The sequence below is a fragment of the Alosa alosa genome, chromosome 6, assembly GCF_017589495.1.
Source record: "Alosa alosa isolate M-15738 ecotype Scorff River chromosome 6, AALO_Geno_1.1, whole genome shotgun sequence".
NCBI lineage: Eukaryota > Metazoa > Chordata > Actinopteri > Clupeiformes > Clupeidae > Alosa > Alosa alosa.
This window is the reverse complement of record NC_063194.1, coordinates 33722428-33745025: the sequence shown is the minus strand read 5'-3', so window position 1 is coordinate 33745025 and position 22598 is coordinate 33722428. Positions and strand designations below refer to the sequence as shown.

Below are 22598 nucleotides of genomic sequence, written 5' to 3'. Positions count from 1 at the left end.
AGTTTGCTACACAACATTTGGACAAACCTATGAAATACTGAGAGAATGTAGTCTAGTCAGAGAACAAAATTGAACTTTTGGATGTCATACACACCATGTTTGGAGGAGAAAATGGCACTGTGCATCACCCTAAAAATACCATAACAACCATGAGGTTTGGAGGTGGAGGCATCATGGTGTGAGTCTGTTTTTTATCTCATGGTACTGGCAGACTTCATACAGTTGAAGAATGATGAATGGAGTCAATTTGTTCTGGGAGATTCTTGCCATCCACCAGAATGATGAGGATGAGACATGGCTAGACCTTCTAGTAGGACAATGATCTAAAGCATTTGGCAAAGGAAACTCTCAATTGGTTTCAGAGAAAAGACATTCAAGGCCCTGACTTCAATCCAATTGAACAGTTCTGGAAGTTAAAGATCAGGATTCACAATCACAGAATTCACAATCTTTAAGATTTAAAGACTATCTGTTGAATGGGCCAAAATCACACCTGAATACTGCGACTGATTAGTTTTGTCATATTAGTAGAGGTCCTGGGTAAGATTTGTATGCACTTCATTTAGCGGAGAATATCTCAACTGTTATAGACTAATATGATCCCATTGAACAACGTGGGATGTGTGCCAAAATCTCTACCCGGGACGAAAGTCCTGACAATGACCACAACAGATGACACTATTATCACACTACAGGTGAATGGGACTTTTTTCCCCTTTATTAATATTCCCATACATTTCTACCAGATGCATCTTCATATTAAGATAAATACTTTTTGTATTACACTTTGCCTAAAACATTAAATATTTATATTAAATATGCAAATGAGGCAACATCTCATTAAATATGCGTACATGTAAACCCTTGAAGCTACAGATTTGGTGATCACAATGTTCACAGTGACCATAATAAAGTCTTAGAAGAGTGTAAGCATTCTGATTTGATATAAAGAAAATGGCTACCTATTACATACAACTAGTGACATACATGAATTGCCAGTTATTTATTAACCTAAACTTTAAACACTTACATTTCCTACCTGTTCTAAATATTGCTGTCAAAAGTTTATTTGGCAGCCATAGTGACCTAAGGTCATAACAGAGCACATGGCTGTAAAGCAAGATGACTTGTGAGATCAAGAATAGTAAGGAAATCTACTCTTTATTCTTTGTGTTGGCATGTGTCTTCTTACGTGTCATTATCATGAGTTGTAGTTATGTGTATTTAAATAATTATAATAAATTTGTATCAGTTTTATATTTAATTTGGTGTGTATTGTAGCTAGCTAGCTGCTATTGTTTTTGTTTAGTTTTTTTGCAAAATGGGAAAAATGTCATCACCAGATTGTCTCAGACAAGTTGATGAAGTTACAATGTCTTCATGTCATTAAGTTATTCCTCACAAAGAACAGATAAGTTGGTACAAACCAACTACTCATATTTGAAACCTTATTTTACAAAATTCCAAAAGATCTGGAGAAAGTGAGAGAACAACTTATGGATCTACATCACTGACACTGTCATCAGGTGACACAGATGCCTTTGTGTGCCTATTATACCACATAACAATTGTTCTGGCTAATCCGCAACTCAGGAGTGAAAAGATCAATATTACCACTTCATGATATCTGCATAGCACTGGGAGACGAGCTGACACAGTGTCTCCCAGCACTACATGTGCTGACTGGGTGCGATACAACCAGCAAAATATCAACCAAACTTGCAGCTCTGAACACTGTCCACAAACCAGACAACTCTTCTGATTCTCAACGTCAACTGTCCACAGCTAACAGAGTGCAACACAAATGGCAGAAACATTCTCGGTTAAATGTCCATCAACTGACATGGAGACATGTGACGACCTGCGCATTGCTGCGTTTGATAGTAAATGCCCTTAAGATGGACTTTGAGAGGGCCACTTGCACCTCAACTAATGCAAGAAAACAAAGAGCCTATTCAACAGCAGCTTTGGGTCCAAACACCATTTACAGACAACACCTTGATCTTACATGCAGATGCTTATGGTTTTGATAGAAAGGGCAGTTTATTAGTCCCTGAGATTGTAATCTCAAAACCTAAAGGTTTACCAGATCCCATAAACCTGTTGTTTTGTATTTTTCATTTTAACGTTCCAATAATAATAGCAAGGTTGGATATAAACTTTGTCCCCAGGCAACATTGTACCATTGCGGAATGAAAATCAATATTTTACAGATATGAAGTTATAAGGTTAATAATACAAATTATCATAGGAAATCATCAAAATCACTGTAATGTACTAGTTAAAAGCTCCATAAATCTCCCCAAACATTCTCCGGTACAGTATAAATACAGTACACACACAACCACACACACATATCCATGAGTTTGCACACTTACACTCATGCATACTCATGTATGCGTACTGATGCACACTTATGCAAGTTACCTGCAACTGACTTTCTAAAAGTTTAGTAAGCAATTTGTCTCAAAAGAGAAACACAGGGGGTAGGCCTATAGAGGGATCAGTCAGGCCTCAAACTTGGGGCTACAGGGTAGCAAGTCTGCAGCTTCACCGCAACATCAAAAAGTCATGGATGTTGGTATGATAGTCAGGGCACATACTCAACCATAGTGATGGCATTCTATAAAATGTCATGAAGCACATTCATGCACTTCACATATACAGGAGCTTCCCTACTTAGAATATTTGGTATGGCCATTTGCAAGTCCGTTATGGTTCAATGTTGCCTCAGTACCCGGTTAATGTATACCTGATAGTCACAGTTGATAAAAATAAAAGGTTCCTAGGATTAACCTTTGAAATTCCATAGAAAATGCTTGGGGTCATTTTTGACCCCACGTATGGAAAAGTGTGGTACTGACACAAAAAATGCAATTACTTAAAAAATATACTAATTAGATACAAATCCAAATGGCCTCATGTCAAAGACAACCTATTTGAGGAATACATGGAAGATTAAACAATAACAATTTAAAATGACCAAAAAAACAACCGATGGGGTCATTTTTGACCCCACTTATGCATCCCTTGTTTGTATACAATTAATTTTCCATTCAATACAGCACAAAACACAATTAAAAATATCAAACCAGAATTCGTACATATACACTACATGGTCATTGTAAACATTATGATCACCACATAAAATCTGTACCTTCAAAAATGTATATGTACGCATATTTAATGAGATATTGCCTCATTTGCATATTTTATTTTATTTTTTTAGGCAAAGTGAAATACAAAAAGTATTTCTCTTAATATGAAGATTGATCTGGTAGAAATGTGTGGGGATATCTATAAAGGGAAAAAAAGTCCCATTCATCTCTAGTGTGATAATAGTGTCATCTGTTGTGGTCATTTTCAGGACTTTCGTCCCGGGTAGAGATTTTGGCACACATCCCGCATTGTTCAAAAGATTTTTCTACAAAGTATTTAAGAAATTTCAGTGGGCGCGTTCAATACTTTTTTCCTGTGTCATTCCATTTTATTACACATAACTCTACTTATGGACTTTAATGTTTGGATTTTTTTATATGGGTAGATTACCTGAGTTAATACTAATGTCTGGTGAACATTTCATGCAAAAGGCCTCAGTGGAAGTACTGAAAAAATTGTTGACGAGTTCAATACTTATTTCCACCACTCTATTTAGCATTCCTTCCCTTTCGTGGGGGCGGTAACCTACATGCCAAACGTATCTATGCCATCATAAGGTAAGGAAATGACATGGTCTGGGTAGGGATTGAATACTGCCTTTATTAGTATAAGTATGCATGTATATATACTTTTTTGATCCCATGAGGGAAATTTGGTCTCTGCATTGAACCCAATCGGTGAATTAGTGAAACACAAACAGCACACAGTGAACACACAGTGAGGTGAAGCACACACTAATCCCGGCGCAGTGAGCTGCCTGCTTCAGCAATTTCGAGGGGGCAGTGAGGGGTTAGGTGCCTTGCTCAAGGGCACTTCAGCCGTGCCTACTGGTCGGGGCTCAAACCGGCAACCCTCCGGTTACAAGTCCAGAGTGCTAACCAGTGGGCCACGGCTGCCCCTCTATCTTTTCCTTACAAAAAAGTACCCTGTAAATGTTTTGGAACGGAAAACAACAGTTCTAAGTCTCCAGCTTCCTCTTTCAACTCTACGCCTGCAAGGAAAATATAAAGGCAGTATTCGATCCCTACCCACACCTCTTGGCACCAAATCTGAACGCAGAGATATTTAGGCCAGTCGAAATGCAGGCATACCAGTGGCCATCAGACCGCTTCTCCCCTCTTTTTTCGTTATGAGAAGTTGATGCAGGGATGGATTACTGCACGGGCCTACCTACCAGGGGCCCAAGGGGTCAGGGGGCCCTGAAGCCCAAGTCTTTGCATGGAATCATTGCCTCAATATCAACAAATCAGGATGTAGGCTATGAATCTGATTGAATTTAGTATTGGCCATCCCCAAAATGCACCAGAATACAGGAAATCACATCAAACAAATAAAAAAATGTCTGGGGGAGGACCCCCCAAACCCCCCCCTCCCACATATACGACAATAAGTGGGGGGCCCTTAATACATCTGGGCCCAGGGGCCCGAAAGTTCATAATCCGCCCATGAGTTGATGTGGCAATTTATTAATTTATTTATTTGTGTGTGTCTAATTGTGTGTATGCACTGGACAATGCTGTTGTTACACTGTGAATTTCCCTCAAGGTGAGGAATTTCTTATCTTATTCGTCTGGTGGGTGTGTTTAGGCATCTTAGGACATGACAGTTTAGATGGTAAGCCACTGGGTGATCGGTCTTGGGATCTGAAAGAACTGACTATTTTGTCATGCTCATTTAACTGCCAAAATCTAAGCAAATGTGTCAAGTTAATGTGTTCACTACAACGACCTCACAAAAGGTGGACCATATGTGCCTTACTGGTACGTGATGCTTCAGATGGGACATCACATTACATGAATCCCAAAATGTTTCATATCCCTAGAAAATACTGATTAAATGTTGATTTTCTATTGACCAATGTTTGTTCTCACTGAAAATGACACTACCACAGGCAGAAAGCTTGTCTTGCAACCTTTTGGCATGTGGCACAGTCATTTTTCGGTCAGAACATATTGGTCAAAAGAAAATCAACATTTAACCTATATTTTCAAGGGATATGAATAATTTTGGGTATATGTAATAATACACAAAGCACATGCATCATTCAATAGGCCTACGTATGGGTTTTTTTATGCTACATGTACCACAAAACAGTATACAATATTACCATTGCTCAGTCCTGCACATTCTCCCCGCAGAAATAAATACATTTGTCTCCATCTCCTACTCTCCCCTACTCTTGCAACATTTGTGTATGTAAATGAGTGTGTGCATGGGTGTGTTTGCTTTTGTGTATGTGTGCTTTTCTGTGTGCGTGTTCTCGCTTGTGAGTGTGTGTGGGGGTAATGGGGTGTGTGAGTCCTGCATATGTGTTTTTTTATGAGTGTGTGTGTGTGCGCGCGTTTGTGTGTGTGTGTGTGTGTGCGTGAGTGCATGTGCATATGCATGCATGTCTACTGTGTGTGTATATCTATGTGTGTCTCTTTATGTGTGTGTGTGAGTCCGAGTCATGACCTAAATTTAGAGACTCGTGACTTGACTTGGACTTGAGCACTGAATGACTGAACTTTTTTTTGTTATGTCATTAGGCTATAATATTTCATTAGAATATTATTTGGTATATGATTTGAATATCTAAATTATTCTCAGTATTAATATTAGTGCAATGGAATGTTACTGCTTCATGTCATAGGCAAACATCACACATCACGCTATGTTCCTACAATAACAGACGTTAACTTTAACGCCAAATGCCTGGAGACATGAATGCCTCGAAGGTTGTGTTTTGCATTTAATAGTGACTTGACTCGGATGAGTAGTGGACTCGACTCGGACTTGACTTGGAATTTTTTTAAATGACTTGGACTTGACTCGGACTTGAGGCATAGTGACTTGACTACAACACTGGTGTGTGCATGTCTACTGTGTGTGTACGTCTTTGTGTGTCTCTTTATATATGTGTGTGTGTGTGTGTGTGTGTGTGTGTGTTTGTATGGGTGTGTCATCCGTGTTGGGCTACATGCTCACCAAGTTGCGTGCAGCCCCATCTTTCAGTGTCCCGGGAATCATTGACACAAAATTACTGAAGGAAAAAAGAAAAATCCAGAAAAAAAAAAAACGAAATCTAAACCTACATGACCGCTGCGCTAACGCCGGTCATGATAAGGGGTTGTGTTTGTCAACAAAGAACCAGCTCCTGAATGACAAGTACCAGGGAACCACGAGGTCTTTGGTTCTTTTCAACGTCAATAAGAATTTATTAGACAAAACAAAAGGCTGTGGGGGTTGCAGCACAGGCATTCTGGGTAATGTTGTATTAGTATCTGTTGCCATAGGTGTGTTCCTTCCCGTCGCGGTAGCGGTCCAGGTAGCGCAGGGGTTGGCGGTGGGGGAACTTCCTCTGGGGGGGATGGTAAACGGACGGGCGCTCGTACTCAAACACGGGCTCCTTCATGTCTGGGGGCAGAAGCAGAGCAATGAGGCAAGATCTAATTCTTGGAAGCTATTCTGTCTCTTGGTGTTAAAGAGTGAATACATGCTTTGTTCAACATTTTATTTCTGGGAGAAATGCTAATTGGCTTCTAATGGCAGTCTGTCCAAAACAACATTCCCTGCATTCTTAGCAACATGACAGTGTTCCATTAGACACAAAGTGGATCACCCCAACTGACCTCAGATGACCGATCCCTAGCCCTATGATCTACTTATCTACTCCACACGCTGTCAGAGGGCTAAGTCTACCATTAAGGATGCCAGCCATCCAGCTCACTCCCTCTTCTCTCTGCTTCCCTCTGGCAAGCGCTACTGGAGCATTAGCACCCACACCACACCATTCAGAGACAGTTTTCCACAAGCTGTCAGAATTCTAAATGTACATGTCCATGAGGTTTTACTTATGCTTGGCATGCAAGTATAGTGGTTTAGTGTGTGCATATGTGTATGTGTGTATACGTATATGGCTGTATAATGTGTGCATGTATGGATAGTTTGGCTATGTGTGGTACTGTACAGTCCTTCAACTCCCATTATTTAAGGCCCCCTCTACTGCCCCCCCCCTGTGTTTATTTACCCCTCCTTGCACTACTGCCCCCCTGTGTTTATTTACCCCTCCTTGCACTACTGCAACTGTGGCACAAGAATTTGGCTATATTGCAAAGTACAATATATCTAAAAGGCTATCTAAAAGTGATAGCCTAAGGATATCTACAAGTGTTCCGAGGTTGTGCGACTGGTGCGACTACCTGTCTCCTCCAGTTTCTACTAGTCAGTTTACAGGATGCTTGAACAGAAATGCTTAAGAGGGCTAGAGAGATCCAGAGATATCTGCACATCTACCCTCTCCTCTGCAGCCACAGGGAGTCATCTACCAGTGAAAGCTCTTCACTGCAATGCCAGTTATAGATAGCTTGAGCCTACTGCACGTTAGCCTCATATTTTATGTCTCAATTAGTCAATTTCTCTCCACAAAATTAACCAAAAGTCACCATTCAACAGGTTATTGTTCAGCATTGCTGGGGGACCAGCACAAGTGGCGAGGTTTTAGACTTGCGAGAAACACTGTTGATGACCTGCGATTAGAGGCCAAGCACTTACTGAGCAGCGTGTGGAAGGTGCTGGTCACCGACTCGTCCCACTGGCTCTGGAAGAAGGCCAGCGAGGCCGGTGTCAGCACATCCTGGTACTTGCGGTAGAACTCGACAGTCTGAAAGGTGCGCTCCTTCAGACTGTAGCTGGTTAGGGAGGAACGTAGGTGTGTCGTCAGGGACCTCAGGTAGACTCACACAGATAACAGGGTATTATAAGATCTAATCAAACACTGTAAACACTTGTTTTTGTGTATGTGGCTCTGACGTGAGCGTCCTTGAATAAAATCTTTACAGCATGCAATTCACTAAAATTATTTAATTTGATTGGATTGGATAGTCTTTAATCCTTGGGTGGGGTGGAGTTAGTAAGCTTTAATATGTATCATTATGTATCTAAAAACAAGGTAAACAACTCTTAAAGATGGAGTTTTGATGTCTGTTTTGGACTCCAGCTCACCATGACGACAGCCTGAAGTCTTCAGAGTAGTCCACTGCAGCGTCCTGCTTGAACAGAATGAAGATGAATCTGTGGAAGCCCGTGCCCTTCGCTGGGAAGGGCGGCAGGTAATGACATACTTCCTGTCCGGATGCCACTGCACTTACTGGGATATTCCCACTGATGGAGAGAAATAGGAGAGTGCAGGAGCAACATTTAATAACAGAGTTCAGAATTTTGGAATGTAACAAACACTAAATCTGAGTGAGGTAACAAACAGGCCAACAGCCAAATCTCTCCACGTATCTCTGACGTCTTATTTAACTGTTTACAATCCAGGGACGTGAACGTGTCAAAGGTACAAAGGGAGAGAAAAACCCTCTTCTGAGCTAAACTTCCTCTTCCCCCCTCACAGACTGGACTTTCCAGACGAGAGCCTTCATGAGGAACCAATTTACTTTCTAGTTCATTGGATCCCACACACACACACACACACCATCCGGCCCAAAAAAGCTGCTGAGTTGCACTCACACATATACACTGTGTGATAATAAATTGAACTTGACACTATTGCACTTGGTTGTGCAATACACAGACAGACAGGCAGACACAAGCGCAGGCTACTGGCCAGTAACACTCACACCAGCCAGTGAACGTACTCCTGGTCCCCATCCTGCAGATGTTCATCTGTGGGATCAGAAAGGGGAAAAAAGACTGACTGAGGTCCCCTAGGTACTGTATAGAATATATTTAGAATTAGGTCACAAAGGCCTGGCAGCTCATCAATTCTACCTCGGATCTGCCTTAACACATACTGCCCCCTTGTGGCCAAGTCAGAAGTGCACTAAAATAAATCAGGTTTGGGAAGATTTTTTGTGATCAATCCACTACAGCACACATTTCTCCTGCGTCTGAGTTGACATGAGAAGCATGCATGACAGGGATGGGGGTGTGTGTATAGTGTGTGTGTCCTTCTCTGGGTAGTACCTGGACAAGTGAGTAGTAGTGTCCACAGCGAGCCCTCTTCTGCCTCAAAAGTGACCTTGGGAGGGGCACCAGCCTATTATAGAAAGGCGAGAGAGATTCATCAAGGTTCGAGTTGGAGTTCATCTGGCTGATAAAAGTTGTTCCTACAATGATACATAATGGATTATAGCATAAAAAACAATAATAATAAAAATGTAAAACGTATGCCAATACTCCACAAAGAAGTAAGAAGTAAATTAAAAATAGAATTGTCTAATTGCCCCAATGAATGGTCACCATTTTAGACACAGAAAGCTCTTCAGCACCATGTCTACGTAAATCTTACCACTGACGCTGGTAATTGGTTGCCATAGTGCACAGAAGTGCTGGCATCCTCGCCGTAGCTCACACGCATCATCACTCGTGGCACGAAGAAGGCCATGGGGAAGAGGTCCCGGTAGATTCCGTAGTGTTCCGCCAGCCTCTGGATGTGATAAGGCCCGTTGGTTCTCTCCCATTCCTCCTTCACACGGTCCAGAGGGATCTGAACTGAAAACACACACAGACACAGACACAGACACAGAGAAACAGACACAGACACACAGACACACTTAATTAGATTTGAAACATTATTAATTCATTACATCTAATCATTCAGTATTCAGTATAAATATCTGATGGTGCACATCACTTTTTAGCTATGTGCAAACTAAAATGGGTCACAAAATACTTGGCAGCGCGCCGAAGTAAAGTCCATCTATGAGAAATCAGTATGTAGTTTAGAGTCCCAAATTCCCCATGGAAGATTCTACGTACAGTTTAGTGTCCCAAAATCCCTATACAAGTGTCCTTAATTATGAACCAGTTAAACAATCTGTTTAACATGTGGTTTATAACAATTAATGTGCGTGTGACAAGTTTGCTGCTCAAAAAGTCATTTCATAAGTCATTTTGCTGCAAATGTGCATTATTCTAAGGGCAGGACGACCCTGTTCCCAGGAGGCTCCCTTCTCCTGGGGTCTGCTGCTGCAGACAAAAGCTTGGATCGAGGGTTTGATTTTCAATGGATCGCAGCATTGGAGCTGCTCAGCCACGTACGAAACCCTGACCCAGAATCAGGTCGTCTACGAGTGATTTAGCACCAGGTTCTTCACGAACATGCGGTGTAGTGTCAGGAGAGGTGCGGCGCTTTTCCGGCCGCACCCCGACCCAGTCACGAACGGCTCTGCTCACCCGGACCCGAGGGCCCGGGCTACTCCAGACCAACCGAAGCACTTAGGCGCATGGGTATCGCTACGTCTGGAAGGGATTCTGACTTAGAGGCGTTCAGTCTTAGATCCCGCAGATTGTTAGCCTAGAAATCTAGACACACCCTGGTGGCAGCCAATGTAATTTGCAGCCAGGGTAGTCTAGCAACTCTCCGTTGGCTTGCGAGCTGAAAAATGAAACTTCGATCAGGCCAATCACATCGTGTATAGAGTTGGCGACGGTTCCACGTGAATTCCCTGCTACTTGAAAACAAAGAAGTTGGAAAATAATTTGGGACACTAAACTGCATGTATACCTGAGAAACCATCCATTTAAGATTAAGGGTTGATAAGGCAGTGATTACTTGAACTGATTACTCCTCTATGAAAGTAAAGTAAATATCTTTGGTGTGCAGACAAACCAGATATTTTAGGACTTTAAATAATTTGGGATTTAGGAAAAACACTTTTCATTATTTTCATTATTTGTCTAAGCAACAAATGGATTAATCAGGAACTAGCCACAGCCCAACAGGTGTCATAATACCAGTTTCGGCCATGGGAGGCGGTATGCGGGCAACTTCCAAGAAGTGTACAAGTGTTGGAAGGACACCATGAGGAACTCTGCTGGTTTAACCTTTTTTGGTCAGGGAAAGGAAAAACATTACAAGTGAGAGTCAGGACCCAGCCTGATTTAGACACAAGATACCCCACATTTGTTTTGTTCCCACACATTCATGAAGACGACCTTGACCATTTCATAATGCTACTTTAGCTCAAACTGAAAATGGAGCTATTCTGAAAATATAAGTTGTAACATAGGACAGCACTCTAGGACAGCACTCTGGTCACAACAAAGAAGATAACAGCTCCATTGTTATTTTTTTTCCCAGAAAAGTGCAAGGGCTCTGCACTCTTGTCAGAGCTGCAGATAAACTAAAAAATGATCAGTGGCATTAACAATAGCGGCAGGTTCAAACACACCTGGCTCCACTGGAAACAAATGAGCTACCTGAAGAGCCTTTCGTGCATAAGGCCTATTGCAGGCAAGCAACATCAGCCTGCGGCCTCTCTGTTCAACAAAATGACCTCTAATTACAGATGACCCACATCTGCCTGCTGCTTCTCTGTTCAACAAAATGACTTCTTATTACAGGTGAGCCCTACCTTTCTGCGGCCTCTCTGTTCAACAAAATGACTTCTTATTACAGGTGAGCCATACCTTTCTGCTGCCTCTCTGTTCAACAAAATGACTTCTTATTACAGGTGAGCCATACCTTTCTGCGGCCTGTAAGATCGCTCCTGTGGGGGTGAGCACAGAGATCGATTCCCTAGAGCAGAGGTCGGCAACCTTTTTGACCAAAAAGGCCACAACAATATTTAAGCCCTTTAAATACAAACGGTCTTCAGCCTTTTGGTCTGAATTAGCTTATTTGGTCTGAATTAGCTTCCTACGATCAACAGCACCGCTGTTTCTAGGGGAAACACTGATATCTGCGCTCTCAGAATGATGTAAAGCGCCATGAGACGTGTAATGACTTTCAAGGCGTCTTCAACATTACATTTCACGTTTGACACCATTGCTTGCTTGTCCACTCAAGACACAGCATAGTTAAAGGGACACAAGGATATGACATAGCCTATGACGCTTGAAATAAACATGTTTTTTACACATTTTATAAGGCAATGTAGCCTAGAAATCTAGAAGCACCCTAGCGGCAGCAAATTAATTTGCTCAGCCGGTACGTCTAGTAGCAAACCATAGGGATTTCTATTGGCTGACGCCGTGGACGTCATCCAATCACAGCGCTCTATTTTGTTAGAGAGTCTTAAGGCGGGCTTAACAGGATGACGACAGTCCTGCGACGGTGAACAAAAAGTAAGGTGGCTATGGCGAACGAAGAGCGGTTGTTTGAATCGGCGTTGGCGTCAACTTTGGAGGAGTTGGACTTGTGCTTTTCTTTGAAAGTTGAGTGCACTTAAGTCAACAATGCACTTAAGTCATTCCTTTCGAAGAAGGATGTATTTGCCGTTTTGCTCTGGCCACGTCATCCTGCTCTTTGTTCTGATTTGGTTCTTTTTTTAAACCAAGCCAGAGAGACAAGAGAGAGGGGTGTACTGCGGGTTGCCGATCCCTGCCTAGAGGAAGCACAAGTGTAGAGATCTCTGTGAATGGCTGTCCACCCAACTGTAGACTTTGTCATTCCCGCTCTGCATCTAAAGCCATCCTTAACACCAAAAGATTTTGATAAGATTTGGGAAAGATTCTTGAAAGATTGCAGTCTTTTGAGTAAAGCTTGAAGGGGGTGAATTAGTTACAAGACTACAGTCTTTTAATAATCTTTCCCAAATCATGAACTTTCTCTCAGATTGATATCTCCAGGGATTGTACACCATATGGAATGAAGACACAATGCCAATACAAAATTAGCCTGCGAAACTCTCCCACAATCTCTCACCCCAGTCATCTAACCACTTGGGCCTCCTCAAACTCACATTCCACTCTAGAGCCCTGGAGTCGTGTGCCCAACAATGAGATCTGTCCAATCCCTTTAATCTCCTTAAGATACAAATAGCATGTTTAGGGTCATAGTTCTTAACCAGCGCTTTTGTTTATATAAACACTACATTTACAGTAATACTAACAGTTTAGATACAAGGTAAACAGAGTAGTCTTTAGACGCTTTTTGAAGATCCCAAACAACATCTTGACTGTGAACTCTTAGTGCGGACATCTGCAGAACAAGACATTCAGGTTTTAAATGTAATGTAATATAATGTAATGTGTGATAGCAATTCTATAAACATATATAATTTGCTTCAAAAAGCACACAAGCCATTTTGTAAATATAAACATCAATATGTAGAATTTAGGGCCAATGTTGGACCTATGTCTGATATACAGTAGGTAAACAAGTTTGCTTGTAGTGGTTATGTTGTACAGTTGTTTTAGGTAAATTATTGGCTTGTGAGAGAGCTCCCTCTAGAGGGCAATGCTGGAGAATTTCTATAACATTTTGGGTGGTCTGAAAGCACAATCTTAAAGGTGCAGTCAGGGATTGTGCAGGAAGTCACATTTGTTTGTTTGTGTTTATGTTTATATTGTATGTTATTATTAAATGTTTTAGCAGACATTTTTGTGCAAAAAAAAAAGCCATACATTATATTTTAACCAAGGACCAAATGAAGCACGCCAGAGAGGTAGCTCACTCCTAACTTCAGTATTCCCAGAGAAATTCCACACATTGTATAAAAAAAAAAAAAAAAAAAAAAAAAAAAAAAAAAAAAAAAAAGTGACAGAATAGGCAGCTAGCGGTTGTGAGGAGTTGATGACAAAAAATGTATGGGCTTGAAATTGCGTAAAATCCTTGACTGCAACTTTAACTGATGTATGGTCTTGTGGGGGCCAACATTCTTCTCTGGGGGTCAGGTCACAGCCTCAGCCTTTAGCCCAAGGTCATACTCCAACTCAAGGTGGCACACTCTGGCTCTTTCCAAAACTAGTTACTTCGGCCTTCCGAAAACAATCACTGTTACGTGGTAGTGTACTATAAACCCTTCAACACCAAGTGAACACCGATGCCTACTTGTTGAGGGTGTGTGTCAATTATTACAGCAGTCATGGGATACGGGTCATACAGACATTAGTTCGCGTCATAACCTGTTTCCATTTGGGAGAGTAAAGTTCGTCCCGAAGTAACCAAGGGGAATTTAATTTAATTTGCAATTTAATTTCACTTATAGAACGCCAAAACATTACACGTCTCATGGCGCTTTACAGAGTGTTAAACATTCAGAGATGGCCCATGAGTAACAGGGGCGAGGAAAAACTCCCTAGAATTGGAGATACATATAGGAAGAAACCTCGAGCAGATCCACGACTCAAGGGCCTGAGTTAGTTAGGTTAGTTAGGTGTAGAGAATAGAACATGGTGTTTAAAGCCACCTGAGGTGTATGTTACAAAGAGGTGGGATGGTTACATATCCAGTAAGATATGTATGAATCCTATTTAGTGTCAGAAAGTTCAAACAGTCCAGTGTAGGGAATGAATTGTCCATAGGGATTAGGAGTTGTCATAGGGCAAGTAGTGGGTCGCTACGCTGCAGGGGCCAGGAATCAGGGCAAGTGGACAGCATCAGTATAAGTAGAGTATAGTAGATATACTCTGTGTATCTGTGTCTCTGCATTTACCCCAATCTGTGAATTAGTGACACACTCAGCACACAGTGAACACACAGTGAGGTGAAGCACACACTAATCCCGATGTAGTGAGCTGCCTGCTACAGCGGCGCTCGGGGAGCAGTGAGGGGTTAGGTGCCTTGCTCAAGGGCACTTCTGCCGTGGATGTGGGCATGGGAGAGCAGTGCTCAACCACTTCCCCTGCCCACATTTTTCCTGCTGGTTGGGGATCAAACCGGCAACTCTTCGGTTACAAGCCTGAAGCCCTAACCAGTAGACCACGGCTGCCCTAACAGGTGATGATAAAACTTCAGTGGGTAGGGGTAGGGACTTGTTTTGGAAAGGGCCTCTGACTGGCAGTACTCCTATAACCTCAGGATCACAGCACTCTTTTAACCACAGCTTGACTGAAAGGCAAAACTTAGGCGGGGATCACATTAGACTGCGGCAAGCGGCAGGTTTCCTATTGTTCTCTATGGTTCGGCAGCAGAACGGTGGCAACGTTGACGTAACGCTAGGGTTGAGCAAGCTGAGCGTTGAACTTGGTTCAACCAAAGTCCTTTTAGGCAAGTCCCTCCACTCGGCGGCCATATTGCAATGCTTTTTGGGCACTCATCGGGCATCCTCTTCGGCAGAAATGCGCGTGAGCAAGGCTTCACGACACCAATCTTGCTCCAGCTGCGAGTTCACAACACATGATTGGCACGATGTCTTCACAACACACCATATGATTGGCTCAATGTATTCACATGTCGACGTTTTGCCGAGGAAGGGGGTGTGATATGTGTAGACAACGGCCATACTGCCATTACAAACTAGCCCTTTTTTGAGCGCTGTGTCACCTCATTAGAAAGTCTCTGGTTCAACTTTCAAAGCGCAACGCGAGCGTATTCAATTGACAAACTGCTTGTGTTGCTTAGGAACAAGATAAAACTTATTATGGTCTGACCATTGCGTTGCGTTACATTCGCTGCTGGCTAATGTGATCCCCCGCCTTAGTCTCCTATATGGGGTGTGCCCACGTGATGCAAAAACAAAAGTCGAAGGTCAACCATTTTGTCTGTCTGACATTACAGTCAGGTCAGGATGAATTTAGCATAATGCAACATGCAGAAGTAGTGTGTGAGGTCTGTGTGTTTGTAAAATAACAGAGTAACCCATGTACAAATGTTAGAGTGAGTGTTTAATGTGGATTAATCTGTGTAATTCCCCATTTAGAGCATCCTCATGATTTACCTCCTATGTTAGTGTTTTCTGTTATCAGAGTCAGTGTTTTGATATGTGTCCCAATGTGTTTTTTTTTCTGGTGTGTTTTAGGGTCTTGCCTACCCCTCTGTCTACTTCCTGTGAATATAAACCTGTGCAGGTCCATTACCTGTATCAGTGTTTGAATTTTCTATTATTATGGGTATGGTATTATAATAAACGATTAAGAGTCAAATAAATAATCTGACTCTGAGATAATGTTAATATGGATTACTGAGCTATTAGATAAAAAAAAAGAATAAGATATTATCTGCCACCTTGTCTGAGGCTAAAGCTGGTGTGGTGATAGTAATACAACACTGACGCTGTCAGTGTGTGTGTGTGTGTGTGTGTGTGTGTAAATGAGGAGTCTAAGCGCTCCTGTTAGGAGTAGGACACATACATGTGCGCAGGCGTGTAGCTCTCTCCAACTCGGGGTTGCGTCTGTTCTCTGCCATCACTCGGTTTCTCTCCCTTACCTCCTGCAGACGTGATGGCCGTCTGAAAGGTAGACCTACGTCAACGCGCTCTACATCTGCAGGGGTCGAGGAAACATGGGTGCAAACGTCACAATGGGCGAGATTGGGTGCAAACGTCACAATGGGCGAGATTGATAACAGCTGCACATTCAGAAACAGGTGTATGTCATTTTGTTTTCAGATGACAACAGATATAATTCCTCTTTGATTTAAAATGCCAAGTCTTACCTTTGTTAGGATTTTCTGCATCTAGGTATTGCCTATACGTCTTCCACCACATTGGTTTCTTGCTCGCCTCCTGGGCTGCTCTGATGTACCGTGCATAGCTACGATACTTCTCTAGTGAGTCAAGGTCTTTTACATCTATGTCTTCATTTGGCATAGGTCCCTGGGGAGGAACTCTCCGACATAAAGAGGCTGAAATTCCAAGATAGACACGTGCACTGTTCAGATAGCTGGTACTTTGTACTTTGCTAAAGATTAAATCTTGCTTAAGCAGGAGAAACTCTACTGGTGTTTTTCGTACCATCCCTCCTCACACCATCCACTGCTATGTAACGTTAAATTATGGCAGTGCAGGCCAGGGTCTGTCTCTGCGTGGTATCAACGCATTTGACACAGACACAAAAAACTTATATATGAAAGTACATACCTGTCGTTCCAAGTCCTCTTACATTATTAACGTTGACGCATACATCTGCTGTTATCCACATTAACCTTCTCATGCTCATGGTGGTGGCCATGTTGGAATCGATTTTTTTTTTTTTTTGGAATCGACTTACGGCAAAGACGTACGGCTGATTTGCGTAATGTTTTACGTCATTTATGGAAGCATCTGTTGGCTTGGGGGATGAGACTGGAGTAACTATCAACATCAGATGTCCATCATTCAGGGTTCCCTGTAAGTTAACATATCATCGAAAAATATGTAAAATATAGTCTATAAGCAGCTATCTCTGAGAAAAAGACAACAAAACATGCGTCCTTCTTCGTTTAATCTTACAATGGTGCTGAACAAAGCGTGCTGCTGAGGATGCCAGGCAGACATAAAAAGCTATCCAAGCTATCTAGCCCAGCTATGTTAGCTGGTAAGGTATCGAGGTAGCCACAATTTGTTTATTAACCTTGCTAATTTTCTGAAAATAAGTAACAAATAACACATGGTATCCTCTCGGCTGACTGAGCGGTCCACCGGTCAAAAACATTAACGTAACCAAACTATTTAATGTAGCTAACTGTTAGCTAGCGCTCTCCTAGCAACGTCATTGATGGGGAATTAGCTGGATTTTCATATTCTGTCAGGGGAAAAAACAACTGACCTTAATGCTAAACGTCACACTGTAGCTTCTACATGTTTTCGAACCAGATAAAGACCTTTGTCTTTTGATTGACCATACAAATGCAATGGCCAGCTCTGTTCATTCTCTGTTCACATTATTATAAGATTGTCCGAGTGATTTGTCTTTTCTTTTGTTTTCATAACGTTACAGAACTCGATGCTTTTTTTAGAAGGGAATGGAGTCTGACAATTTGTGTTGCGCCATCTGCATTGAGAAATTTCGAGTGCCTGTTACCATCCCGTGCGGGCACACTTTCTGTCAGAAATGCATCAGTAAGCTGTGGGACACCAAGGAAGAAAAGGGCATTGTGACTCAGTGTCCGCTCTGCAACGAAGAGTTTCCGACCAGACCGGCGCTGAAGAGGAACTACTCCCTTTCGCTGCTGACTGAAGCCACGGTGTCCGTTTCCAGAGAGCTGCCCTCGGTGTCCAGGACAGACCGACCCGATCTGGAGCTGGAGCTCTGCGGTCAGCACGACAAACCTCTGGTCATCTACTGTAGGACCGAAGGGAGATGCGTGTGCTACGAATGCGCCATCACTGCCTGTAAAAACCATGAACAAGTGGTAGTGGAAGAGGAGAGGAGAAGTAGAGAGGTAATATAACCAGAAGTACTAACAACAATTAAAGAAATTAATATTTTTCCATAATTTATCAGTAATAAACCATGCAGGCACATTAGGCATGTATTACACACCACTAGTATAAATAAAGTAATAATCATGTTGTTATATAGTTAAGACTGATGTAGCACATTAGTAAAGGTTTACAATTATGTTTACTGTTTGGCAGTGGACACTGAGGAACACAATGCTAAATATATGAGGACAAATTGCTTTAACAGGCTGGCCTGAAGAAGAAGGCCGTGGAGATCAAAAAGCACATGGAGGAGACCGAGAAAAACATTGTGAAGCTCAGGGAGAACATCGCCAATGCTAAAGTGTGTGAGATGTTTCTGTGTTTGTGTGTGTGTGTGTGTGTCAGTCAGAGAGAGAGAGAAAGAACACCATTTAGATGTGTTGTACACACTAAGTGAGACTCTGTCATGGAAAAACAGACAGTGACTGATTCTACTAGTGTCTCTAGACCTGGTGTCAACAGAATCAAGTATTTAAACAGAATGTAAATGCACACTTGGTGAGGTGCTCACTGACGGTATACGCTCAGTTCAACAAAAGGAAAGTGTTGTGTAACTCTCAGAACTTTATATGAAAATTGCATATTAGTTTATGAACTATTGCATGTAAAGTTCTGGGTGTTCCACGACACTTTCCTTTAGTTGAACAGAATCAAGTATACCACTTACTACGTGCTGTAGAAATGACAGAAGTGTTCGTTCCCCTGGCGTGTTCCTACTGCTGCTTGCATGTTGAGTGAGGTGGAGAAACAAGAGAAGCAGGGGCGAAACTATGTGTTGGAAATGGGGGGCACTTCATCATGCCCTTAATCATGTTTCATAAGAGTTTCTTTTATCGTGATTAATTATATGATTAATTGAAGGGTTTCATTGGCCGGTTTTGATTCCATCCCCCCATATTTAATGAAGAGGAGTGATCCTCCAAGTGGCCTTTTGTTGCTGCTGTCGTTGTTGTGGTGCTGGGGTGAACAAATTAGGAGTGTTCTAACTGGCGTGTTCTTGTTGGGGTGGGTTGGAGAAACAAGGGGGCCTAACTTAAAAGGTTGGCAAAGTGCAAAGTCTGCCAACACATAATTTGTGGTTAAGGTCTAACACATGGTGTTAAATTAGCAAACTGATTTTTAGCCTGGTTATTAAATTAGTTTTAGTTAGAATTCAGACCTTTGCTTGTCACTTTGCCTGTCAGTCAAATTACATGTAGGGCCCAAGGGAGTGTTGCTCTAACTGGTGTGTTCTGGTTGGGTTGGGATGGTGCAGGTGTCGTACCAGCAGACGGCCCAGTGGATGGACCTGCGGTTCTCTGACTTGCTGAAGGTTCTGCAGGAGAAGCAGGAGGTGACCCAGAGCTACTTGGCCCAGGAGCAGGACACGGCGCTGACCCAGGCCCAGGAGCGACTCGAGGAGCTGCAGGAGCGCTCAGAAAGACTGCAGCAGAGCCACGAGCAGATCGCAGAGGTCAACACACTACCACATAGCAGGCTCATACAGGTCAGGCTCTCGCTCTCTCTGTGTCTGGTGTGTGTGTGTGTGTGTGAGATAGATGCTACAAGACAGCAAGCATGTACAGGTCAGTGTGTGTGTGAGATAGATGCTACAAGACAGCAAGCATGTACAGAGCTCATCCAGGTCAGTGTGTGTGTGTGTGTGTGTGTGTGTGTGTGTGTGTGTGGCTACCAGACAGCAAGCTCATTCAGGTCAGGGTGTGAATCTAACACTACCAGACTGTAAACTAATACAGGTCTCTGCGTGTGTGCGTGTAACAGCAAGCAAGTTCATACTAGTCTTTGTGTGTGTGTCTGTAACTCTACCAGACAGTAAGTTCATAAAGGTCAGACACACAGAGTGGTTTTGTATATTGTGTATATAGTTCATGTGGAGTGGTTTTGTATATTGCGTGTGTGTTCATGTGACGTGTGTGTATATAAGTGGGCCTGGTAGATGTACCGGTACAATTCAAACAGATCATTTTCAATGATTGACTGCACGAGTGTGACTCCCCCATCCTCCTTCAACCATGTGTAATATATGACCTTGGTTTCACTTTCCATCTGGTTTGCACTGCTCTGAGCCAGTGTCTTATCATACACTCCTTCCCTTTGTGTGTGTGTGTGTGTGTGTGTGTGTGTGTGTACCACAGGAGTCTCGACTGGTGGAGGTACCTCAGATGCAAGACGTTCCTGTGGACGTCAACGTCAATCTGCAGGACAGACTGGCAGGTGTCACCGACATCCTCACCCGAGTATCCAAACTGGTCCTGGAGGACCTGGTAAAGGCCATGGATACTGCTATCGGACAGGACAAACAAGGTGGGAACGAGAGAGAGAGAGAGAGAGAAAAAGAGAGGGGGAGAGAGTCCTTAAGCACTAGTAACATTAAAATGGAATGTAAATAGTTTTTGTTGAGACAGTTTGTTTGAACTGACTGCCTTGTAGTTGTTCATTTTAAAGGTAGTTCTGCAGTTATGCATCTTTTTATTATGTATTACAATGACAACTATTTTGAGAAATAAGAATATTTCAAGTTGAGTGTAAACTGGTGCTTGAATGAAATGTTTGTGTATTTGTGTTTTCTGCTTTACTGAAATTTGTTGTGCATATTCTTTAGTCTCCTAACTTTGGAAGGGTGGTGGGTTGAATAATGTGCCCTAGTGAGAGATTGAGAGAGAAATAAAGACCGCAGAAAGAGAATCAGAGGATGAAAAACCAGGAACAGAGAGAGAGAGAGAGAGAGAGAGAATGCCGCCTTGTGTCCGTGTGCCAGTTCGTTATGTAACCTCTGATGCCGCTGTGCCTGCAGGATCTCCTCAGGACAAGAAGCCTACGCTGGCCGTCGTGCCGAGCCCTGCCACCCCCTCCTACCCCGGGGGCAGGGAAGGACTGAGTGAGTGTAAGTCTCATTTCACCAGAGCTCAGTGCCTTTGTGCTTAGTTTAGAGAGAAAAAAAAATACGCAACAGCAAAATTGACATTGAAATGACTTTAATCCCTCCGATTTTGGCGTTTTGATGTCAATCATGTTTTTATTGGGAAAGTGTCCACTCATGTGCGACCCCTAACCCCCCTCTCTTCCGCACAGATCGCTGTTCCCTGACCTTCGACCCCCGAACGGCCAACTCCCACCTGCAGCTGTCGCTTAGCAACCGCCGCGCGGAGCACCTGACAACGGGTCCGTGGCCGGTGCCGGTGGACAAGGCGCGCTTCGACCACACCTGGCAGGTGCTGTGCCACGAGGGCTTCCATCGCGGACGCCACTACTGGGAGCTGGAGGTGTCCAAGCCCTGGGCCTACCTCGGCGTCACCTACCAGGCCATCCCGCGCAAGGAGAAGGGCAAGCAGTGCATGGTGGGCATGAACGAGCTCTCCTGGAGCCTGCAGCTGGACGAGCGGCAGCTCAGCGCCTGGCACGCCGGCCGCCGGGAGACGGTCGCCGCGGCGACGCACAACCCGCCACACCAGCCGCTGCGTATCGGCATGCTGCTGGACTACGAGGCCGGCACGCTGACGTACTACGGCGAGGGGCAGGCAAGGCTGCACGCCTTCCACTGCGTCTTCACCCAGGAGCTGTTTCCGGCATGCTGGATCGGAGAGGGCGTCAGCGTCACACTCTGCCTCCCCTGACCACCTCAGGGGCCGGTGGGGCGGACCAGGAGGAAAGACGACCATCGGACCCCCCTGGTTTTGGACTGAGCTGGCTTGACCAGGCCGAGACAATCGTTTCTGAAAAGCAAAACAAACGAACGTGCTTCCACGGGCCTGTGGGAAAACACTGCACAACAACAACAAAAAAGGGATCGTGTGCGTAGCATCTCTGTGAGCAGGTACAAGAAGAAGAAACATGACAAAACACAACACAAAAAAAACTCATGAACACTTCTGAAGAAACACAAGACAAAAGGAAAAGGACAAAAAAAAAAAAAAAAACAAAAAAAAACTCATGACTCCTGTAGAAACCCCCTTCTGTAGATCTCCACCTCAGAGGTGCAACACCCCTGTCCATCAGCACTAGACCCCCCAGGTGTCCCCTTGTCTGCCGGGCCAACACATGAGCCTGTGGTCTGAGTGGACACAAGCCGAAGGGGAGGGGGGCAGGACAGCATTGCACATAGACAGTGACTCTACTGGGAAGGCTCTGTGAGAGCAACACACACACACACACACACACACACACACACACGCGCACACACACACAATGAGAGCCACCTCCCGTGCTATATTGTCCTCTTCCCCAGACATTCTCTCCAGACCAAACAGTGTTCTACTCAAGTAGTAACGGCACAGTACTGTAATGTTGCCTCCTGGGGAACAGAAAACATGATCCCCATCACAGTTTGCTGGATGACAAACAAACAAATAAATGAATGAATAAACTGCTGTCTTAAAGAAATCC

General features: G+C 43.4%; 2 protein-coding genes across 3 annotated transcripts; one reads left to right on the top strand and one right to left on the bottom strand.

Moving 5' to 3' along the window:
* Positions 1–6332: 6332 nt before the first annotated feature.
* mrpl38 (mitochondrial ribosomal protein L38) lies at positions 6333–16985 on the bottom strand. Its single transcript, XM_048245183.1, has 9 exons — positions 16890–16985; positions 16466–16654; positions 16162–16293; positions 9434–9636; positions 9109–9181; positions 8763–8808; positions 8143–8301; positions 7693–7829; positions 6333–6555 (listed from the first exon to the last, which is right to left on the bottom strand). Exons 1-9 carry the CDS (start codon positions 16978–16980, stop codon positions 6416–6418), a joined length of 1170 nt encoding a protein of 389 aa, XP_048101140.1. The 5' UTR covers positions 16981–16985; the 3' UTR covers positions 6333–6415.
* Positions 16493–22595, top strand: trim65 (tripartite motif containing 65). Of its 2 annotated transcripts, none has more exons than XM_048245182.1 (7): positions 16493–16579; positions 17728–18172; positions 18421–18516; positions 19471–19701; positions 20351–20519; positions 21010–21099; positions 21288–22595. In XM_048245182.1, the coding sequence occupies exons 2-7, from the start codon at positions 17753–17755 to the stop codon at positions 21827–21829; spliced, it is 1548 nt and encodes a 515-aa protein (XP_048101139.1). In that variant the 5' UTR covers positions 16493–16579; positions 17728–17752; the 3' UTR covers positions 21830–22595. The 2 variants fall into 2 exon arrangements, with proteins under 2 accessions (XP_048101139.1, XP_048101138.1); XM_048245181.1 differs by lacking the exon at positions 16493–16579 and adding an exon at positions 16872–17138.
* The last annotated feature ends 3 nt before the right edge of the window (positions 22596–22598 follow it).

What these genes read in the sequence shown, in the direction of transcription:
- trim65 (XM_048245182.1), top strand. Translation starts at nt 17,753, where the DNA reads ATGGAGTCTGACAATTTGTGTTGCGCCATCTGCATTGAGAAATTTCGA. An exon ending in CACATAGCAGGCTCATACAG is followed by an intron (nt 19,702 to 20,350) that starts GTCAGGCTCTCG and finishes TGTGTACCACAG; the next exon opens with GAGTCTCGACTGGTGGAGGT. An exon ending in TATCGGACAGGACAAACAAG is followed by an intron (nt 20,520 to 21,009) that starts GTGGGAACGAGA and finishes CTGTGCCTGCAG; the next exon opens with GATCTCCTCAGGACAAGAAG.
- mrpl38 (XM_048245183.1), bottom strand. Translation starts at nt 16,980, where the DNA reads ATGGCCACCACCATGAGCATGAGAAGGTTAATGTGGATAACAGCAGAT. An exon ending in AGCTACACGCCTGCGCACAT is followed by an intron (nt 9,637 to 16,161) that starts GTATGTGTCCTA and finishes GTGTGTTTTCAG; the next exon opens with TTCAGATCCCTCTGGACCGT. An exon ending in GACTTCAGGCTGTCGTCATG is followed by an intron (nt 7,830 to 8,142) that starts GTGAGCTGGAGT and finishes CTCCCTAACCAG; the next exon opens with CTACAGTCTGAAGGAGCGCA.